We start from the raw sequence: 21,967 nt of genomic DNA, 5'->3' as shown, positions 1-21,967 counted from the left end.
ATATATTCACATAAATATTTATCCATGCACATCTGTACATTTGGCTAAAAACCATGAGCAAAAGACAATATTTAATGTTGAAGTTGAATGAGGAAATGGAATTTATTCAATAATTATTTATTAAGTACAACTTATTATGTAAGTACCATACATATGGAAAATTCAGCAGTGGTCATAGGACTGGAAAAGGTCAGTTTTCATTCCAATCCCAAAGAAAGGCAATGCCAAAGACTGCCCAAACTACCACACAATTTCACTCATCTTACACACTAGCAAAATAATGCTCAAAATTCCCCAAGCCAGGCTTCAGCACTACGTGGACCACGAACTTTCAGATGCTCAAGCTGGATTTAGAAAAGGTAGAGGAACCAGAGATCAAACTGCAAACATCCACTGGATCATCAAAAAAGCAAGCGAGTTCCAGAAAAACATCTACTTTTGCTTTATTGACTACGCCAAAGCCTTTGACTGTGTGGATCAGAACAAATTGTGGAAAATTCTTAAAGAGATGGGAATACCAGACCACCTGACTTGCCTCCTGACAAATCGGTATACAGGTCATGAAGCAACAGTTAGAACTGGACATGGAACAACAGACTGGTTCCAAATCGGGAAAGGAATACATCAAGGCTGTATATTGTCACCGTGCTTATTTAACTTATATGCAGAGTACATCATACAAAATGCTGGGCTGGATGAAGCACAAGCTGGAATCAAGACTGCCGGGAGAAATATCAATAACTTCAGATATGCAGATGACACCACCCTTATGGCAGAAAGTGAAGAACTAAAGAGCCTCTTGATGAAAGTGAAAGAGGAGAGTGAAAAAGTTGGCTAAAAACTCAACATTCAGAAAACTAAGATCATGGCATCTGATCCCATCACTTCATGGCAAATAGATGGGGAAACAATGGAAACAGTGAGAGACTTTATTCTGGGGGGCTCCAAAATCACTGCAGATGGTGACTGCAGCCATGAAATTAAAAGATGCTTGCTTCTTGAAAGAAAAGCTAAGACCAACCTAGACAGCATATTAAAAAGCAGAGACATTACTTTACCAACAAAGGTCCATGTACTGAAAGCTATGGTTTTTTCAATAGTCATGTATGGATGTGAGAGTTGGACTATAAAGAAAGCTGAGTACCAAAGAATTGATGCTTTTGAACTGTGGTGTTGGAGAAGACTCTTGAGCATCCCTTGGACTACAAGGACATCCAACCAGTCCATCCTAAAGGAAATCAGTCCTGAATATTCACTGGAAGGACTGATGCTGAAGCTTAAACTCAAATACTTTGGCCACCTGATGCGAAGAACTGATTTACTGTAAAAGACCCTGATGTTGGGAAAGACTGAACGCGGGAGCAGAAGGGGACGACAGAGGATGAGATGGTTGGATGGTATCACCGACATGATGGACATGAGTTTGAGTAGGCTCTGGGAGTTGGTGATGGGCGGGAAAGCCTGGTGTGCTGCAGTCCATGGGGTCTCAAAGAGTAGAACATGACTGAGTAACTTAACTGAACTGGCCACACTATGTGCCAGGTCATCGACTGGAGTCGGTTAAAGTTGGTAATGTATTTAAAGAATTATTCAAATCTTCTGCATGGTTTATCATTTTCCATAAGTGAGTTAGATTTTCACTGCCTTAACTTTTTTAGGAGGGAAACAAAATTCAGTCATACCTTTCCTGTATCTCTACATTTAACCAAGACAGGGGCAAGTTTTCTATCAGGATACAGTTTTTCTCCTTAATAATCCTGAAGAATTCTAATACTTGAATCCTCTAATGAACCACTTCTCTTCTAGTAACTGAAATTAAGTTTCAAGTGATGTTGCTGAGAAATATATATAAATTAGTAAATATATGAAGTTTGAAAGTATGTCAACCTAAAGGTTGAGTGTTGTAGGAACAGTAAAATAGTATGATTCATAAATGGTTTACTTAATTTGCTAATAAAGTTTTTAAAGTAAGGTTAAAAATTAATCAGTGCCTACTAATGAGTTATTCAAAAATTTAGTGATGGAAACTATGACGTTGTAAGAAATTATTTTTATTCCACGGGTTACTATTTTTTTAATACTCATAAGATTGTATGTATGTGTGTCTTTGTGGGTCAGCAGTAGTATGACTGACCACGTAAGTCACAATATTTGGTTATGAAGAATGTACCTTGCTGTGTTGAGGATACATCTAATGATCTCTCTTCATTTTGGTTTCTCTCTCCCAGACAAGATAAAGTACACAGAGTTAGTGGACAAGTTTAACGTGTAGTTTTGGCTCTGTTACAAACTAGCATAGTGATACTGATCAAATCCATTAACCTCTCCAACGTTCCATTTTATTGTATAAAAATGAAGAAGCTGGAAGAGAAGATCTTTGAAGTTCCTTCCTCCTTCAAGTGCTATGATCATAAATGAGATAGATTTTTCTGAATTATATCACACAGATTAAATTTTCAGTTTAAAAAATAAAAATATAAAATGCTCAAATCAATGAACATTTTACTACCAAATAGGAAACTTTAAAGGATGGAATGGCTTAAATACCTAACCAATAAATAATCATGACTTGAACTAAAAATCAATTAATTAATCTAAATTAAGTTTGAGGAATTTAAAGGGAAATCATCAATATGGCCTTTCTCGAGCTCTGAAATATTTTACAAGCCTTTGAAGATGAAAAGAAAGCCAAGAGTTAGAGATAATATCGGTAAGACCTTTGAGCCAAATTAAATGGTCATGCAGACAGCATTTACACCCACTCCTTAAAGTCTCCCCTTGAGTTATTCCTCTTTCTTTCCACTCTTCCATCCCTAAACTATCTGCTTTATTTTTACACTGCTCCAGACTGTCACTTTTTCTTTATTCAAACTCTAATAGCAACTAAACTCTGGATGCCTAACTTTGAGGCTAATCCATTTTATTTGACATCTGTAGGTTTTCAAAGAGACTAAACTTTAAGTAAACCAAAACTATGTCTTCTATACTCATTCCTACCATAGGTTTTCATTTCATTGTTACCTAGTGCATTCTGGTGGTCACATAGCAGCACCAGAACATTGAATGATCCATGGTTAAATTAAGAGAGAGACAGAGACAGAGAGAGGAACTAAAAAGTAGAACTGACTCTCCTTTTACTTGGCTGTTCATGAGGTCTTTTTTTTTTTTTTTTCCCAATGAGGTCTTCTAATATATTCTATATTCAACCTCTTTGTTTTCTCACACCCTCACATCTTATTTTAGGCTTTATCTTTTGACACCTGCACTTTTTAAAAGCTTTCTAATTATTTTGTCTCTATCTGTTCCTGCTAATCCCATTAAAATGAATGCATGTCACCCTCGAAGTAAAAATCTAGCCTTTCAAGACCCAAATCAAATTTCCTATATTTTTTGTAGCCTTAACTAGACCACTCTCTAAAATGGCTCTTCCTCCTTGGAACTAATTTTATCTCTTTGTTTTCTTAGCATGTCTTATTCAGAAATTAGCTGAATATGATATGATAAAACTTGTATTTTCTCACATAATACATTAATCTTGAACATTTTTATGTATCTCTGTAACCAGATGGTAAGTCTAGAAAGTTCTTATAATATAGTACATGTTTGTTGATTTGATGTATTAACTTGGACAGGAATAAAATGGATATTTGACTTTGTATAGAATAAATAACATCTTTTTGGCACACTGTGGTAGAAAAATGAATCCAAAAGTTTAACCTCAAAGGTAATTGTGATTTATATGGATTAATCTTTAGTGTGGGCAAGTAAAATTATCTTAGGCTTTATGGATTAACATCATGAGAAGAGGAAGTCTATTTTGGTTGAGAGAGAAAATTTTACTAACTGCAATTAGGAACAAATCAGGGATTAATGATGCATTATATTCTAGAGCTTTAACTGATAAGCACCAAGAAATGACTTTCTCAACTTTAAATGGTTTGCACAATATTATTTCTATACTTTTTTCCATGCACAGAGCATAATGAAAACTGGGTCTGCTATTCAGAAAATTCAATATTTATTCTAACGTGAATTGCTGAGTTATGAGAATATTTCATACACTCCAAAAGAGCATAAAATCTACCCCTGCTAATTAGTTTCTCTATGAAAGCCTTCCAGACAATTACAGGCTAACGGTACTGGTCAATGCTTTAGATGCTTTTCATTAAAGGTATAGTGTCGCTACCAGATGAATTGCTTCATAGAAAAGCACTTACCACAAAGCACTATAATGGAAGGTTAAGCGGTATACTTAATTACTAATTTCAACCCCTATTACCTATATTTTGCAGTGCAGGCACTTAAAAAGGAACCAAATATAGTCAATTGGTTCCCACTTTTCTGATTACAGGATTTCGTGGTAAAAGCATTGGTCCAGCTGTTTTTCTAATGAATAATAATCAAAAACCTTTTAAAATAAAACTGCTTATACTACAAACCAATATAAAAGAGATATACTAAACATTTCTATTGAATTTATATATACGATCACTTTGTTCTAAAAACTTTAATCTAGGTGACACGTACTTAGAAATCTCTGTATTCACTCTTCATGGCACTGTTGCCAATGAAGCTCCGAGAGAAAAGGTATTTGAAATTTTCATGGCTTATTTCCTATCTCAATATCATGCTGAAATGCAGGCAGAGCAGATGATTAATAAAATGCCTGATGACAACCATGGTGATTCCCCTGAGTTTTTTACATGCTGTTCATTAACTTTTTATGTGTATATATCAAAATTCCTCACAACTGCTCTAATTTCCTTCAAGGCAGATTCAGTGTTTTACCCTTGATTATATCCTTCAGAATAACTGCAACTTTGCTCACCTTTGATTTATTAATTATATCTAAAACAATTTTTGCTGGAAGGACTCTTAGAGTCTTTGACTAAATATAAAAGGTGAAATCGAAATTGAGTATTTCTAGAGCTTTGCTCCTTAATTATCATGATTTTGCTAGCTTCTGACTTTTAAATATATTTTATATTGAGAAAACATTTAATTGATACATAAGACATTATATGTGTAAAAAATATAAGCCTAGAAAAAATACAAATATTTGTTAACTTTCCATGATAGTGCTTTGTGGTAAGTGCTTTTATATAAGTTATATGAGTTAATTAATACTGCTCCAGCCTCAGCTACTAGTATTCAAATTAGACATTAGCAGGCCACAAAACTGATTCATTGGAAAAGACCCTGATGCTGGGAAAGACTGAAGGCAGGAGGAGAAGAGGATGACAGAGGATGAGATGGTTGAATGGCATCACCAACTCAATGGACATGAGTTTGAGCAAGCCCTGGGAGTTGGTGACGGACAGGGAAGCCTGGTGTGCTACAGTCCATGGGGTCGCAGAGAGTCGGACACGACCGAGTGACTGAACTGACCGATGCCACAAAATGACAGAGGTCACCCCTTTTTGGACTGTGCCTAGAATATAGTATCTGGTAGGTACACAATTAAAGTGCTGATAATCAGATAAAATATTTTAAAATAATGAGGTATAGAAGTTTTTAAAAGCATAAAAGATTTATCTAAATGCATTATTAGTACATCAGAAAACTAGGTTCTGTTTATGTATGCTTGGGAAATGCATACTATATTTCTCTTTTAGAGATTCAATATGGCATTACTATAAAGTCCAAGTGTAGATATGTTTAACTTATTTTAACCCAGAAATTCCCAAACTAATTTGAGAGTGGGACTTCCTCTCTCCTCCCATAGGTCACCATTAACATTCTCTAGAGCAGGGTTCTTAAAGATACTGGTTTGGAAAGTGTAACAAGAGTGAAAAGTTAATGAACTAAGATCATCTTAATGAGCTAACTGGTGAAACCAAGTTGTTTCAAGAGGCAACTGCAGCACTCTAATATAAGAGTAACAGGATTTGTCCTTTTACAAGTTCGGTTCCACTGTTCACAGAGGACCACATCCCAGGGGCAGAGTCTAGACCTTATCCTATGTTATGTCTTCAGTGGTATCCAGTGCAATGATTTCCTCTCAGTAAATAGGTATTGATTAATCTGGATTTTAGATTAAAATCCAGTCGACTCCTGTTATTTCACTAATGCTGCAGTTATTATAAAAATTACATTTCTATTAGAATTCAGTAAATGTGATAAGGGTTAGCAGAGGCTATATAACACTGCATTCACATTTAAGTTACTTTGCTATCAGATCTTCCATTCCTGCCTCTTATTATAGTTGGTAATAGAAGGTGTGCATTCTCATAATTGTAGTCTAAGACCTGGATGATTCGAAGAAAATCAATTCAGGAAATATCTATTGTATCTATTAATTGACAGTATTTTAAAAGGCACTGGGTACATTATTAATGTGCTTGCCTAAGAATTCTGTATTTTCAGAAGAAGAATTTTATTACACTAAATTCAGTATATATTTGTAAAGCATCAGATTTACAGAATAGGTTTGAAATGCAGCTTAAATATGTAGATGTTATAAGTAATAAAAGGTCCCAGAAGGCATCACAGATATTTCATTTCATAATTATGTGTAACTACTAAGGAAAAGTGGTTTTTATTTTGTAAGTTAGTTACTTCCTCAAATTACTTCTTGCAAGAAACAAATACTGTAATAGGGTAATTTCTATATAAATTTTGGTAATCATTTTATTGTGCCAAATGAAATTTTCTTTTTTTAATCTTTCTATCATGCTATAAATCTGCTGCTGTATATAAAAGAGTTGTTTCCAAAAGAGGTGCACAGAAAAATGAGACAATGTTTCTAGTAGTCTATTTTGCACTAAAATATGGAAAGGGTAATAATTAGAGCAAAATACCTTTGTGCTTTTAATTTGAATTCTACTTTAAAATGGCATTTTAAAAATTGAGAGTATATTCAATCGCAAATAACACTGGTTTAATTTCTAATCTACTGTCTGTTTCAGTAATAGTACTGACAAAACTCATTAATGGTGAAGAAAGATAATTTTATTTTATCAATAATAGCTTAACATTCATTTTATAGACTTGAAATGACTAATGCTAGTGTCACAGAATCTGTGTAAAACCGCACGGTTATGTGACAGTGAAAACAAATGTCATTCACCTACATGTTCTTCTAGCTGCTAATTTACCGTACTATATAGAGCTCCTTTACTACTTCGCTGTTTGTCCCCGCCTGCAGCTTTCATGAGTTTCAGCTACGTCCCACCATCAAAGGAACTGTCTCATCCTATTTCCTTTCAGAGAAAAGTGGTATAATATTCCCTCTCTTAGTTTTGAATTTTAACTTTGTTACTTTTGACAAAGCCTTTCCTTTGTTCAAATGCAAGGATCCAGTAAAAAGAGCTTTGACATGTTGTGCCTTTTATGTGTGCATTTTTCTGGTTTCACTGATGTCCGGAATTTTGCAAACTATAACGTGTGCCTTCAAGTTCTCCTATATAAATGCCATTTGTACACTGTATCAAGAACAGTTTAGAATAGCATTACGTTCACACGACTCTAACGTCCAATAAATACTTGCTGGTTTCTCAGAAAACCCACAATGGGGAGAAACGGACGCAAAACAATGCTTCGTTTTCGTTTGTCTTTCATAAAGTCTTCCCCCGATACACACTCACTGGCTTACCTGCAGGGTAGCGCTCGATCACCGGCCAGCTGTCCACCTGTAACGTGGCGTTGCCGCCGCTTCTCGTGAAACGGACCACGTGGTATTTCCCATCGTTAATGATTGCATTGGACTCTTCGATGGCGATGTCATCTGTCCCAACATTAAATTTAACTCCAATTTTCCCTTGATGCTGGAAGAGAGCAGAGGAGTAAAAAGGTGAGTGAAGTTGTGCTGACTCATCAGTATTTAGTAGGGATTACATTCAGGGTATTGCTCAAAAACATGCTTCAGAACAACAGTTGCTCTCCTCCGATTTTATTTCTTAAAACGTGTGCTATGTTATTGACATCTGGGTAAATCTGAAGCATCTCTCTCATGGATAATTAATATTTCAAAAGACATGCTTTCAAGAGAATTGAGCTGCCTTCTTCCCAGAGGTTGCCACAGACAAGGTGCACAGCTGCCTGTGTGGAACGATATACTTTCATGTTCTTTAACATACTTCCTTTAATCCATGCCTTCCATCTCACAAGAAAAATGAGACTTGAAATTCTAGCTTTTAATAACTGGTGAAATCAGAGCAATAAAGTCTATTTCTGAATATAAAGTGGACACAGGCTCACAATATAGAAAATCATTCTATAGAGTATGGACACACAGACAGGCATTTAGTGAGTGCAATCATTATTCACACACACAGAAAATCCTCCTACGCTAAGAATCTGAAATTTACTCAAATTATTTTATAGATGATGAAATTATGATGCAGGAAGGTGCAATGACTTGTTCAAGGTTGTATAATTAAAAAGAGGGATGCTACAGTTAGAATTCAGTTCCCTCATTCTTAGTATGTGTCTAAGCTAAGATGAAGTTAAGATATGGCTATCTAAAATTAACTCTCTAAATGATGTGAAGCAACACTACAAATTATTCTCAGTGCAAAGTTTGTGGCTGTTAACTTTATACTTTGATTATACAAAGCAGTAAAGAAAAACATGTGCTTATGCCCTCTGCCTTTGAGAAGCCTTCTCTAACAGCAGGGCTGTCAACTCTAGCAAGAGTTCAGTTATTTTTAAAGCATGTGGATTTGCCCTTAATCAGTGCAGAGAACACTTGCACTGCAGGCCCTTGTCAGAGTACGTAACCTCAAATTGTCTGCAGCTCACCTTTTGTCAAACCTCAGTTGAGAGGAACAACATGGGGGGAAAGGGATGTAAAGGACACATAGTCCATCCACTCCTGCAGAAATTTAAAATCAGGACATCAGAAACCTGAAGATTTGGACCACATCCTCTTGACCTCTGGCTGGATTCTCATCATTGAACTAAGCAGCAAGAGTATGACATCAGCTGACACTGAGAGTTATTGTTAAAAAAAAAAAAAACAAAACCAACAACAACAACCTTGTATAACACTGCATTAATTGAAGGGAAGTATTTGAAGATGTTTGGGACACTGATCATTGTCATTGTTCCCTTCTGTTTTTCTTATTCCTGGTTCTTAGGGTCCACAAAAGAGCTCTTTCCTGTAATAGGTTAATACATCTTTTATTTTTGTGTGTTTTTATTTGTTTTGTGCTTGATGGACAATATGACAAAATCACATTTCCTTTCTGACTTTGGTTATTAGGAAACTCAGAGTCAAAATGAGGAGGGATATTTAACAAGCCGCATAGACCTCTGCTCTTCTGTTTTAACCTGGGCTTATTTTTATATTCTACCATATTTCTCAAGTTTCTTACTTTTAAGTATATGCCATTGTAAGGCATTTTTCTTTCTTATAGATTGATTCAGAAGATAAGCAAGAGGATTCCAACAAACACTTTTTATCCAAGGACCTATAAAGACTTTTGTAGAAAATTTTAAAGCCTAGGTATTTTGTATAAACACTCATTATTTTTTCATTTTAGTGGGATTCCTCTTTGCTCATTTTCAGTAAAATATTTAACATGGCATATTTATATTTTAACACCTGTGATACAATGCCACAGGAAAAATTTTAAGAATAGTTTATTAAGTTATCTTTATTTAAGCAACAACTCTATAGTGTCCTAAGCACTTTACCAATACTAACTCTGATATTTTTCCTATCAGCTCCAAGAGAGGGGTACTATTCTGTCCTCATTTGACCAATGAGGAAACTGAAGCACAGAATGATAAAGCAATTTAGCTAAGGTCATGCAGCTAGAAAGAGAAAAGCTGTGACTCAAACCCAGGCAGTTGGACTCCAGTGGTTGAGCTCCTAACCATTACAGTAGGCTGAATTTTAGGAATATTGGGTCACCCTCTAGCTACAGGTAGCATATTTGGTAAATCTGGTTGTTCTTTGTTACTTGTTTTATCTTTCTGGTTAGAATAGAAGCACTATGGAGGCTCTTATTATGCTCTGCAGATTGTTTCTATGTATCAATCAAGGCATGCTTAAAATAATTTTAGAGATGATAGTAAGCAACTGATACATGGACATTTGTTGTTGCTCAGTTGCCCAGTCGTGTCCAACTCTTTGTGACTCCATAGACGGCAGCACACCAGGCCTCTCTGTCCTCACCATCTCCCAAAGTTTGCTCAAGTTCATGACCATTGCATTGGTGATGCCATCCAGTCATCTCATCCTCTGACTCCCTCTTCTCCTTCTGCCCTCGATCTTTAACACAGACATAACTGGATGTTAAAATGGACACTTTTGTCTCAGTTTCAGCTGCAATCTTGACATGTCAGTAAGTAAAAAACAAAGAACAAACAAAAAAGGCCAGCTTTCAGCTTCCATTTTACAAAATGAGGTACAAGACTGCCTAAGCCAGACTTGCAAAGAAGAGTACTGAAAACTACTTTTGGGACCCTTGAATAATTACCTATTTGCAGCCAATTAAAAAGGCAAGAAAGACCAAAAGGTGACTGATATTTAGAAGAGGATTTTTGGAGAACATTGGGGTGTGATGTGATTTGCATGTACCTCCAAGATAGAAGGTTACTTTTCCCTTATCTTAGGAGTACAGGGGAAAGGGACTTTAACGGCACATCCCAGGAAGTTTGATACTTGTCTCCTGGAAGTTGGGAGCAGTTGTGGGGGTAATCAGCCACCCCAGCTGCCCTTGCCTGGGATTTGACTCTTGCCCAACAAATATTCAAGGGGAGAGACTATGACTGACTGATGCTCTAATGGCACAGCAAGGAGTTACTACTGCCCCAGGGCTAACCTGTGTAATACTTCATTAGAGGAAAGAACAGGTGAGCATTACACATGGATCATGGGTTAGAAAGCCAGCTCAGAACGGTGTTGTATTCTATCCAAGAGGGTCCCTGGAGAGAGAGGTACTGAGTAGTGAAAACAACTCAATGGAAACAGCATGGAGTTGCAGTGATGAGTGCCCACGGACTGAGGTGAAATCCTACATGACTATCTGAAGGAGGTGCATTTACCCTCTTTCAGGGAATTGCAAGTAAAGAAATTTCAGCCATGTGGTTAAGAGCACACACACACACACAAATCCCACCAAAATGTCCCCCAAAAGTGCTCCTCCGAGCCAAATTTAAGCATGGGCTAAACCCAGCTAGATGGTTACTACTTTATTAGCCAAGTAAGATCATTTCTGCTGCTTATCTCCTCTTCCTTCTCCTGCTTCATACCTGGAGGAATCAAAAGGAGGAGGAGTAAAGGCCTTGGAAGTAAGAGGAGACATGACCCTGCTCCCTCACCCAGTGCAAGCAGCAGCTCCAAGGCAGCCCAAGCAGGCATAAGAGACTGGCTTTAACTGAAACTGTGTTTATTATTACAAATGAGTAAGCTGAAATTGGGCTTCCCAGGTAAAGAATTTGCCTGCCAATGCAGGAGACTCAAGAGAAGATCCCCTGGAGTAGCAAATGGCAACTCACTCCAGTTTTCTTATCTGGAAAATTCCATGGACAGAGGAGCCTGGCAGGTTCCAGTGCATGGGGTCACAAAGAGTCAGACATGACTGACAGACTGAGCCTACACATAAACTGAAATTATATCGCCATGAACAGAGGACTTTTTTTCATTATCCAAGAGTGACCAAAGTAATAATGAGACTTTTCCTAGACTTTACTGGAGTGAAGAAGAAATATTCCATGGAACAGTTTTAAATTCCTGTCACAACCTAGGAATCCACTCTTTCACCATAACAAGCATGTGAGGATATTTGTTACTCTAGAGTTGATTGCTTTAGTGTTTCTTCTATTATAGACATGTATCTTATCCCAGAATAGACAGAAAGAAACTCTTAAAGTTTACTACTTGTTCTGACAGGAAGGCTGCAGAAGGCTATTTTCATCAGAGTTCTAATCATTAAGGAGATTCAAGTTCTGTGAATAGACATGTTACAATGCTAAAGATACAAAACGCAGCAAAATCTGAAAAATCTGAAAAATCCTTACCTTATTCCCATATTTTTTGGCAATATGAAATGTAAAATGCTTATTTTCTTTTTTGAGTTTATATATATAATTCATTGGGGCTTCCCACATGGCTTAGTGGTAAAGAATCTGCCTGCCGAGCAGGAGATGTGAATTCAACCTCTGGGTTGCAAAGATCCCCTGGAGAAGGAAATGGCAACCCACTCCAGTATCCTTGCCTGTGAAATCCCAGGGACAGAGGAGCCTGGCAGGCTATAGTCCATGGGATCTCAAAGAGTCAGGCATGCCTTAGCTACTAAATCACCACCGCCATATAATTTATTGGGGTCTAGTTGCTTTATAATGTTGTATTAATCTCTGCGGTACAATGAAGTGAATTGGCTATATGCATACATACCTTCCCTCTCTCTTGGATCTCTCTCCCACTCCCCACCCCATCCCACCCATCTTGGTCCCCACAGAGCACCGAGCTGAGCTCCCTGCACTATACAGCAGGTTCCCACTAACTATCCATGTTACCCATAGTGGTGTTATATGGTAATCCCAGTCTCCCAATTCATTCCACCTCCTCTCCACCGCTCCATGTCCACTCGTCCATTCTCTATGTTTGCATCTCTATTTCTGCCCTAAAAATAGGTTCATTTGTACCATTTTTCTAGGTCCCATGTATACGTGATAAAATATATATCTTCTAGGGTAAAGAAATCCCCAGATTTCTCAGGGATTCATTTCCTGCAACAAAACAGACTATTAAGAACAGTGAGAACTGGTGATACTTGGAGAGCTTCTGACTTTAAACGATGCTCATATTGTCCTGCATATGCTAATTTGGTCCTTCAGTTTCCAACATTTTTGACATCTCATGGATTCAAAGTCCAGAGTCAACTAGAACTAAATTATCCCCAAGTAGGTTCAAACAATAGACTGTATCCTAACACAGACATCATTTACTCCACTCCAGGTTGCATCAAGTTCTTGAAAAACAATTTAAGTATAAATAATAGCCAATAGGCCAATTTTCCCCCTAAAAACAAATAAAAAGGCATATAAACAATAAAATATTAATAGCAAGCATATTTAAAGAACCAATATTTATAGTTCTATTCAGAAATTGTAAATATTCTCAAAACACACCCCTCCCATATTAACAGGATAGAAAGTCATTTCAATTACATAAACAATAAAACTTACTAAACTTTCTTGCCAATGGATAATTACAACTTAAAAGAATTCATTTCAAATTCTTATTCTCTGAGATTAAGTGTGATTGTCTCTAGCAAATTCTCATGAATATTGCATTAGCAAAACCAGCAGTAGTTTCACCGGACATGTATTTATCTTTGAATACTGTATCTTAAAATAGCTAACTGGCTCACACAATAATTTCAAAAGTCTATTATGAGAATATCAGTAATGAGGCATTTATAATTTAATGAAGTCTTTCCATGGATTCATTAAATAAATAGTGACAAAGGTAATTATTGATTTTTTCACATAAGCTGATTTCACAATAAGGATTATATTATTAAACCAAGTTAAAAGGAAACATGAAAGATGACACCAGGAAGGAACTTGAAAGATTTAGACAGTGACACTAAAGTTAATTCATCTCTTAGTTCCATCTGCAATCACATATTCATTTGAAAAATATTTGTTTTAACCAAGATCTGAATTTAATGATTTACTCAATATCTTGGGCATACTTCAAGCAGGATATTTGTATGTTCAAGATGCAGATATATTCCAATCTATATGCATATGAAACAGATACAACAAAATATATATACTATGGCATACAGATATGTCCACTGCTTGTTAGGAAGAAGAGTTTAGCTCAATTATGTACAAGAAAATGTTAAAAAAAAGAAAGAAAGAAAGAAAAATAAAAAGTGTCTTTTCTGTTGTTGTTAATTTATTTATCATACTCTTATAGTACCACTAAACAAAATAAGAAAGTGTGTAATCCAGCATGGCATGTAGATTAGCAAAGAGACTTGCTTATGGTCTATAAGCTTCTGTTCTGCCACACAATACAGCTCTATACTCCACTCTGGAGAGAACTTGATGATGTCTTCAAATGCACTCAATACTCAGGTTCATTTCCTATTGTACAGAACAGCCCCCGTTGTCCAAGTCTACACTGTCAACTAAAATCAGAGTCAGGTTAAATGTTGTGTTTTTGCTCCTCCAGAGACGAATCCTCATCAGGGAACAAGATTTTAAGGCTGATGGTGACGCTGAGACCTAGAGTCTCCGCTGCTGGGAGTAAGTGACACTGCAAAGTGGCAGTCAGAGAGGCTCCTATTCTCTCACCTCAAAGTAGAGACACCCTCAGATAATTGCTAATATAATACCTGAACATTTTCCAGTGAGTGACTCAGGGGTCCGCATGGTAGAGACTGTCTTACCTGTCTAGATGGACTGTAATGTCAATGTGGTTTGGATCTAGTCATTTTAACCTGGCACTGAGCTGTCAATGTACTCTCTCTCCCCAATAGAAACCCCACACCATTTCAAAAACAGAAGGTCACTGCTCTCTTGTCTTCCACTTTCCCTACTGACTAATACTTTTTCCTTCAGTTAATAAATACAAAATTGAATAATATGAATTCTGCATTTGATAAGCGTGCAGACAATACAAACAGGTCATGTGTGTTTTCAATCAAATTGGAGAAATAACGGGGAGATAAATAATGCATGAAAATACTCATACCCCTAAAAGAGGGGAGGGATTGGCAGGAGGAGCAGAGCTGCTCTGTGAGGAAGGTTTCAAAGTGTCTCAGGACGCCTTCAACTGTGTGACAGGAGCAAGCCAGTTGACTGTCGGCCAGCCAGTGGATACCAAAAAGATTCAGGGATGTAGAAGGTATGTTCTCTCTGCCTCCCGTCTCTCTCTCTGGGCCCTACACGCTACAGGGCTCACTGAGCACCAGACATTCAGTAATAATAGAACGAGGCATTCTCATAATAGACTTGAAACATACCAGGAATCTACCTGAAACTCCTAGTTGACCTAAAGCTAAGTGTTATTTTCTCCATCTGCTCAGAGAGTTTAAATAATGTGCCTCAAATCATACAACTAATAAATATAAGTATGGAAAGCTCATCAAATTGGAGGAATTTTGTAAAAACAAAGTATTTTCAATTGTGTCCATGTTCTACAAGATCCTGAAATCAAAGAATGGAGTCAAGAGCAGGGTTATTGAGAAATGCACCTTTCTTTTTGGCTGATGACATTTCACAGCACCATACGATAAAGAACCAGAAGTGGCTGAAATCTAGAGTGATCACTGTAGCGAGATATCATTAAAGGCTCATGCATTCTAAGAAAATCATATTTTCATTTACTCATCAAATCTTCATGGAGGACAGTATACCTTTTCTAATGTGCCCCTATTCTTTAGACTGCTATAGCTTCTTTGATTCCATGAAACTATATCCTGACAATGGTATCACCCTTCTGGAGGCTTATACTCATCTCCTGGTCCTCAGACTGTCTATTTGTAAGCTCATGACAGCTCCCCAACCCAGACATCTTGTTTTAGGTATTAGTTTTTATGTACCTGTTGTAACTCCTCAACCATATGATAAAGAACTTGAGAGTGAAAAAACAAACAAAAACCCCAAACTGACTTATTCCTTATTGTTTCCTTCACAGCACTGTGAGGACTACCTCGGTATTTACAGTTTTCCGAGGCTCTTGCACCTACACGTTCCTTTTTAAATTGAGATCTAATTCACCTACCATTAAATCTGTCCTTTTAAAGTATACACTTCAGTGGTTTTAGAACATTCGCAAGGTTGTGCAAGCATCACCATTATTTAATTCCAGGATGTTTTCATCACACTGCAATTTTCTTTTGATGAGATAATGCATATAAAGTTCTTAGCACACTTAATGGCCACTCAGCACCTCTGAGCTCAATTATTATTATTACTTCTATCATTGCTATTCTTACATTTGGAAAACAATGTTTTACTTCACAGTAGTTTGATGGAAATTAATTAAAACAATGCTTGAATTATATAGCCATTGCAGTGCAGTTAGAACATACAGTACCTTGACTGATTTTCACAACAATTTGTGAAGTACCATATCTACTTTGCAAATAAAAAAGCTAAAGAAAAACTGAGAGCGAAAGCTTGGAAAAACTGAGAACCGACCAAAGTAAAAGCATCTCTCTACCAGCCGGCTTAAGAGGGACTATTCTAAAATCTAATCACGCTTACCTATGGTATAAACTGTTCAGCCATTGTTTGTACTGAAGCAGAGACTGCTCGATTAGACACCCCTCTATGAACCCTCCAATGTCAATGATACTATCATTCTATGAAAAGCCTAAATGGATTGCTTAGTGGTTAGTATAGAGGGAGACAAAATAAAAAGAGAGAGAGAGGGAGAGAGAAGGAGAGAAGGAGGGAAGGAGGGAGAAAGGAAGAAAGGACTTGTTAGTTTTTTGAAATGAACCAAAGGTAACTAAATTTGAATTTGAGTCCTAGATTTTTTCAAAGTTTATACAATAGCTAAGATCTAGGATTGTGTTATATTTTTAAATCATAAATTCTTCAATTTATAAGGGGAAAGGGGATATCCCACTAGATCGATGTATCAGAATAACCTAGGAGGTTTTTGTAAACCTTATGTGTTTTTTTTTTCCCCCCAAGAAAGTATAACCCTTCTCTTCAGAGGGGATGGAGAGACTTGTCTTTATGGGTAAGATCACATGGCTTACCACGTTTGTAGGACTCGCTGGTGGTGGTGAGCACAGAAGCCAATGAGTTCTTCTTTGGAGGACAGATAGACCCTGAGTTCTGGTGATAACACTGACTCTTCAATGCCTCCATTTCCTCACATTATCTCTCCTTAGATGAAATTAAGTCAATAATCAGAATACTGTTGGGATGAAACTAGCCTACTACGTGACTGGTGGGTGTGTCTTTGAAAGGGGCAATCATCTTACTGTTGATATTTTGAAACCATCTCTATTTTGCTTACCAAATGAGCCTATACTGGATTTTGCTGTGCTTAGTCGCTGAGTCATGTCCAACTCTTTGCAATCCCAAGGACTGTAGCCCACCAGGCTCCTCTGTCCATGGGAATTCTCCAGGCAAGAATACTGGAGTGGGTTGCCAAGCCCTCCTCCAGGGGATCTTCCCAACCCAGGAATTGAACCCAGATCTCCCACATTGCAAGCAGATTATTTACTGTTATCTTTTATATTTTAAAAGACATTCTCCAACCATTATGAAGTTTTCCCAGTGTGGCTACGGGTTCATAAATCTCAAGTCTTTTTCATCACACTTTCCACGGTTCAAATAGCATATCTCTGCATGATGCCACACAACTCTAGGATGAAATAAAGCAAATTTATTCTCTTGGGAATCAGAGACAGCTATTAAAGATCATTAATTCCACATTTCCATCCACTGAAATAAATAGCAACCATCATAAAATAAAAATACACATCTTTAAATGTGTCCATATATATAAAGAATGTGTACTATCATTAAGCTCTCTTTCCCTGAATAATCAAAAAGCAGAAATTAAGCAGAGTGAAAAGCAGGCATTGACTGGTGACCCACCTCAGGTTCTTAATTTTTCACAGTAAGATCTCTGGTTTGAACACGTAGCCCAGTGGTCTGGCATCATGACAAACCTCTTGAGCTGCTGCATGGAGATATAAGGTGACACCTGCTTAAGCCTTATCAAAAGTTCAGTGGGTTGATCAGATATGGCTTGTTTATGGTTTTTTAAATTTGTTTTATTATAACCTTTAAACCTTTGGGTGGGTGTTAAATTAGCTTTGGTCACATTTTATGGTCATTCAGGAAACTGTAGGCAATAAACAGTGGGTTTCAGCTGCTAATTAAAACCATAACCTTTATTTCTCTGCTTCTCTTTGATTCCTTGTCTTTGGGCTGTTACACTGCTTGTTAGTAATTCCTGCCCAGGAATTGGACAGGAATAGGACATTCAACTCTCCCTGTTGCAACAGTTGTTGGAATTTATACATAAAATAGTTTTTCTATAAAAGAAGTCCAGGATTATTTGTGGATTTCATTTACTTGTATCCCAGAACCATCATTTTCGTGGAGAGCTGACTATGCAATTATGGTCTGACTTTCAAATTTCCACAGCCTAGAGAACACTATCTTTCAGACAAGAGATAAAACATCTATGGATGGTGACTTTAGTCCTCTTCATGGTAAATATTATCTGAGTAACCAGGTTGTAAGTAAAGTAAAATTAGTCTTTATATTTACAAAATCTTTAGGGACTTCCCTGCTGGCTCAGTGGTAAAGAATCTGCCTGCTAATGCAGGAGAAATAGGTTCATTCTCTGATCCAGGAAGATTCCACATGCCACAGAGCAATAGTTGTGCCACAACTATTAAATTTGTGCACCAGAGCTGAGGAACCACAACTGCTGAGCCCGTGTGCCTAGAGCCCACACTCTGTAATGAAAGAAGTTACCACAGTGAGAAGCCCATACACCACAACTCGAGAGTAGCCCTCTGCTCACCACAACTAAAGAACAGCCTGCAGAGCAATGGAGACGCGGCACAGCCAAAAAATAAATAAATAGAATTACTTTTAAAATCTTTAAAATTTGAATGACTCAGTTAGTGAATGATTATAAAATATGCATGAAATTAAAAGGTTAGTTTGGAAGGGATATAATGTTTTAAATTGTTTTTGTAAATTTTGACTTGAAACCAGAAAAATAATTGTGAGATAATATTTTCAAGTGTGTTTGAAGTGACTTTTAAATAATGCTGTCTTGGTTTCCACAAGCCTTGAGCAGAGACTTAATTTGAAACACATTCCAAGAGAAAAGCTGACAGGGCTACCTTTCACTTTTTCATTTTTGTTGACTTCTAGCCCAGGACTACCTGTCTATATCCTTAGAAAAAGCAAAGGGATATATATATATATGTATATATGTATGTATATATATGTATATATGTGTGTGTATGCATATATATGTATATATATATATGGGTAGGCTTCCCAGGTGGCTCTGTGGAAATAATCTGTCTGCCAATGCAGGAGACACAGGTTCAATCCTGGGGTTGGGAAAATCCTCTGGTGAAGGAAATGACAACCCACTCCAGTATTCTTGCCTGGGAAAACTCATGGACAGAGGAGCCTGGCAGGCTACAGTTCTTGGGGTCATAAAAGAGTCAGACATGACTTAGCGACTAAACAACAACAACATATGGGCAGACAAAGGCATTCACCACAGACTATTTTCTACAGAAATCAGCAAGGTTCTATTATCCCCAGTGTGGTAAGCAATGATTTCTGTCGCCATCAAAAATAAATCTATGTTTATATGTGTAATTTTGGCACAAAAGAGTTTTCAGAAGAGAATATAAAACCTCTAAGGCTGAAGCTCCTGATGATTATGACCTTTCTTTGTCTTAATAAAACAACAATTTTGTCACAAAAATAAAATAATAAGAAACATTCAGCAAGTTTCTATTAGATGCCATACATTTCATGAAAATGCTATACCACTTTTCCCAGGATTTAAAATTTTAAATAGGTACATGTTGATTGTGTTTATATACATTCATTTTTTTCTAAATTATATGATTTCCTTGGATAAATGACACTAAAATTCTGGAAACAAAAAATACTAAACTTGTGTTAGTCTTCACTTGTATTTATTTATTTACTGATTCATTCATTCAACAAATACAGATGGATTTTATACTATACTCCTGACATTTTGCCAAATTCTGGATAAACAGAATTTTAACAGGTTAACAAAATAGACAGTGCCACTGCCATTATGAAGCTTTAAGTCTCTTATTATTTCTTTATATATTAAAATTATTTCTTTATATATTAACATTTCTTTATATATTAAAATTTATATTAGTATATAAAGTATGCTAAGTGTCAAGAGGAAAAGAGCAGGGTGTTATGAGAGGCATTGAGGAGCATATGAGAGCTCCTCGCTGAGGAGCTGAAGATGTGAAAAAGTCAGCAATGAGAATAAGTTTCCCAGGCAGAGGAAACAGTATGTGCATAGGCCCTGCGGAGGAAAATATATATGAATAAAAAGACAGATGCTATTATATACATATGCAGATCCAGATATAAATACATGGACTCTCTGTAGAGACAGAGAAATGTAAATTATGTATGAACATATGTAGGCATTATTCAGAAATTTTATCTAGAGGATTAAACTAGATTAAGGAATTACGCACAAAAAACTAAATTGCATCATTTGCAGACATAAAGCAATTTCAAAATAGATGGCTAATCACATTTTAAAAATCTTCCAATATAAGAATGGAAAATTGTTGATACAAATGTAGAACCTAACAATATGTATCTTGACATTCATCTAATTGTTTGTTCCTAAGTTTCATTCATCAGTGTGCTTTATGAAATGTATTATATAAAGCCTTTCTGAATCAACAGGGACTCACCACATTTTCTAAAAGTCATTTACTTCTACAATGTCAAAAAATGATTCATCATTCTATGCTTATATTTCAAAGTTAATGTAACACGTTTAGTTTCTTTGTGAGGTAGAATGTCTTGTTAACTCATTTCTCTAGAGAGCTCTTTTATCTCGAGATGTACCAAGAGTTCTCTGTACACTTTTCACCTTAAAAATACTGTTTGAAATCATTTGTCTTGTTTTTCAAGTACCCTCTACAAATTAGCTGAAGAAAGAAAAGTTTTCACCTTTGACCGTTTTACCTCCCTGTTCACCTGAAAGAGAAAAATCAACAAAGTTTGGTGCTTGAGTCCCTAAAATGCAAGTTTCCAGGTAATGAACTAGTCACTAGTTGCTTCAAACAAGAAGATACATTTTCACCCAATTATTTTTCTGGAAAAATTCTGAATCAGTGAATTCAGAAGATAACATTTTTCCTGCAATTTGGCTTAGAAATTTGAAGACGAAATCACACAAAGTGCTCAAATCTGAATAATACATGAGCATTTTGAACTTAAGGTAAACATTCATTGCTAACTTCTCCAGAGCAGTGATCACTGGGGGTTCCCTCAGAGTGGCTCAGTCCCCATGGATTATACAGTCCAGGGAATTCTCCAGGCCAGGATACTGGAGTAGACAGATAGATCTTCCCTTCTCCAGGGGATCTTCCCAAGCCAGGGACTGAACCCAGGTCTCCCACATTGCAGGCAGATTCTTTACCAGTTGAGCCACCAGAGAAGCCCAAGAATACTGGAGTGGGTAGCCTATCCCTTCTCCAGCGGATCTTCCCGACCCAGGAATCGAACTGGGATCTCCTGTATTGCAGGCGGACTCTTTACCAGCTGAGCTACCAGGGAAGCCTGGAGGTTCCTTGAGATCATCCCTTTTCATGGTTCCCCTAGAAGAGCCAGAGGGTATTCTGAAGAGATTTGTGGACTCTGATAACAGAGCAAAGCCTGATGGAGAGATAACCATCAGAAGCAAAGTCAAGTTAGCCATCCGCCCAAAGAACATGCATTCTCTCTCTTTTTCTCACTGCTGTATCACAAAGAACTTCCATTTACATGAATGTTAACATGTTCGGTTCCATCTCAGGATCTTTATTATTCTTCTGTCTAGTTAGATCTTTCCCTCACCCTCAAATAACCAATCCCTTATATTAGGGGTGAAAAAAACCTTAAGAACTTTAGGGTGGAGCTGGTCTTTGACTCTGAGAGCAAAAGGACAATGCTTGTCTGTGAAATATGCCCTTTTTTATGAAACAACTACTGAAGAATGGCTACCCATAGAAGTAGAAAGACACTCTGCCTCAACCATAGTTGAAAAGCCAGTGCCAAGGAAAACATGTCTCATTTGATTAATTGTATTCTCCAGTCTTTGAGTTATCTATGATGAATCTTTAATTATTAAAATCATAGCAAGAGTAATATGCTGTGATCTCATATCCAACTTATATAATTCCTTTGCCAAACATGCCCACTCTTTCAAAATGATAATAAATCAAAACTCATTGAGAAGATAAAAATCCATTGAGAAATTAATCACAAATCTAAGGCT

At 36.8% G+C, this 21,967-nt stretch overlaps 1 protein-coding gene across 1 annotated transcript in view; it reads right to left on the bottom strand.

The window, feature by feature from the left end:
* The window catches only part of NRXN1 (neurexin 1), a 1,175,743-nt gene that overhangs the window by 175,546 nt on the left and 978,230 nt on the right, over positions 1-21,967 (bottom strand). The window contains exon 17 of the mRNA XM_061155451.1: positions 7,595-7,766. Within this exon, the coding sequence (XP_061011434.1) occupies positions 7,595-7,766 (172 nt within the window). The remainder of the gene's footprint in view (positions 1-7,594; positions 7,767-21,967) is intronic.

Source organism: Dama dama, chromosome 11 (assembly GCF_033118175.1).
Source record: "Dama dama isolate Ldn47 chromosome 11, ASM3311817v1, whole genome shotgun sequence".
Taxonomy (NCBI): Eukaryota; Metazoa; Chordata; class Mammalia; order Artiodactyla; family Cervidae; genus Dama; species Dama dama.
The sequence above is the reverse complement of the archived record's forward strand: the minus strand, read 5'-3'. Positions and strand labels throughout refer to the sequence as shown.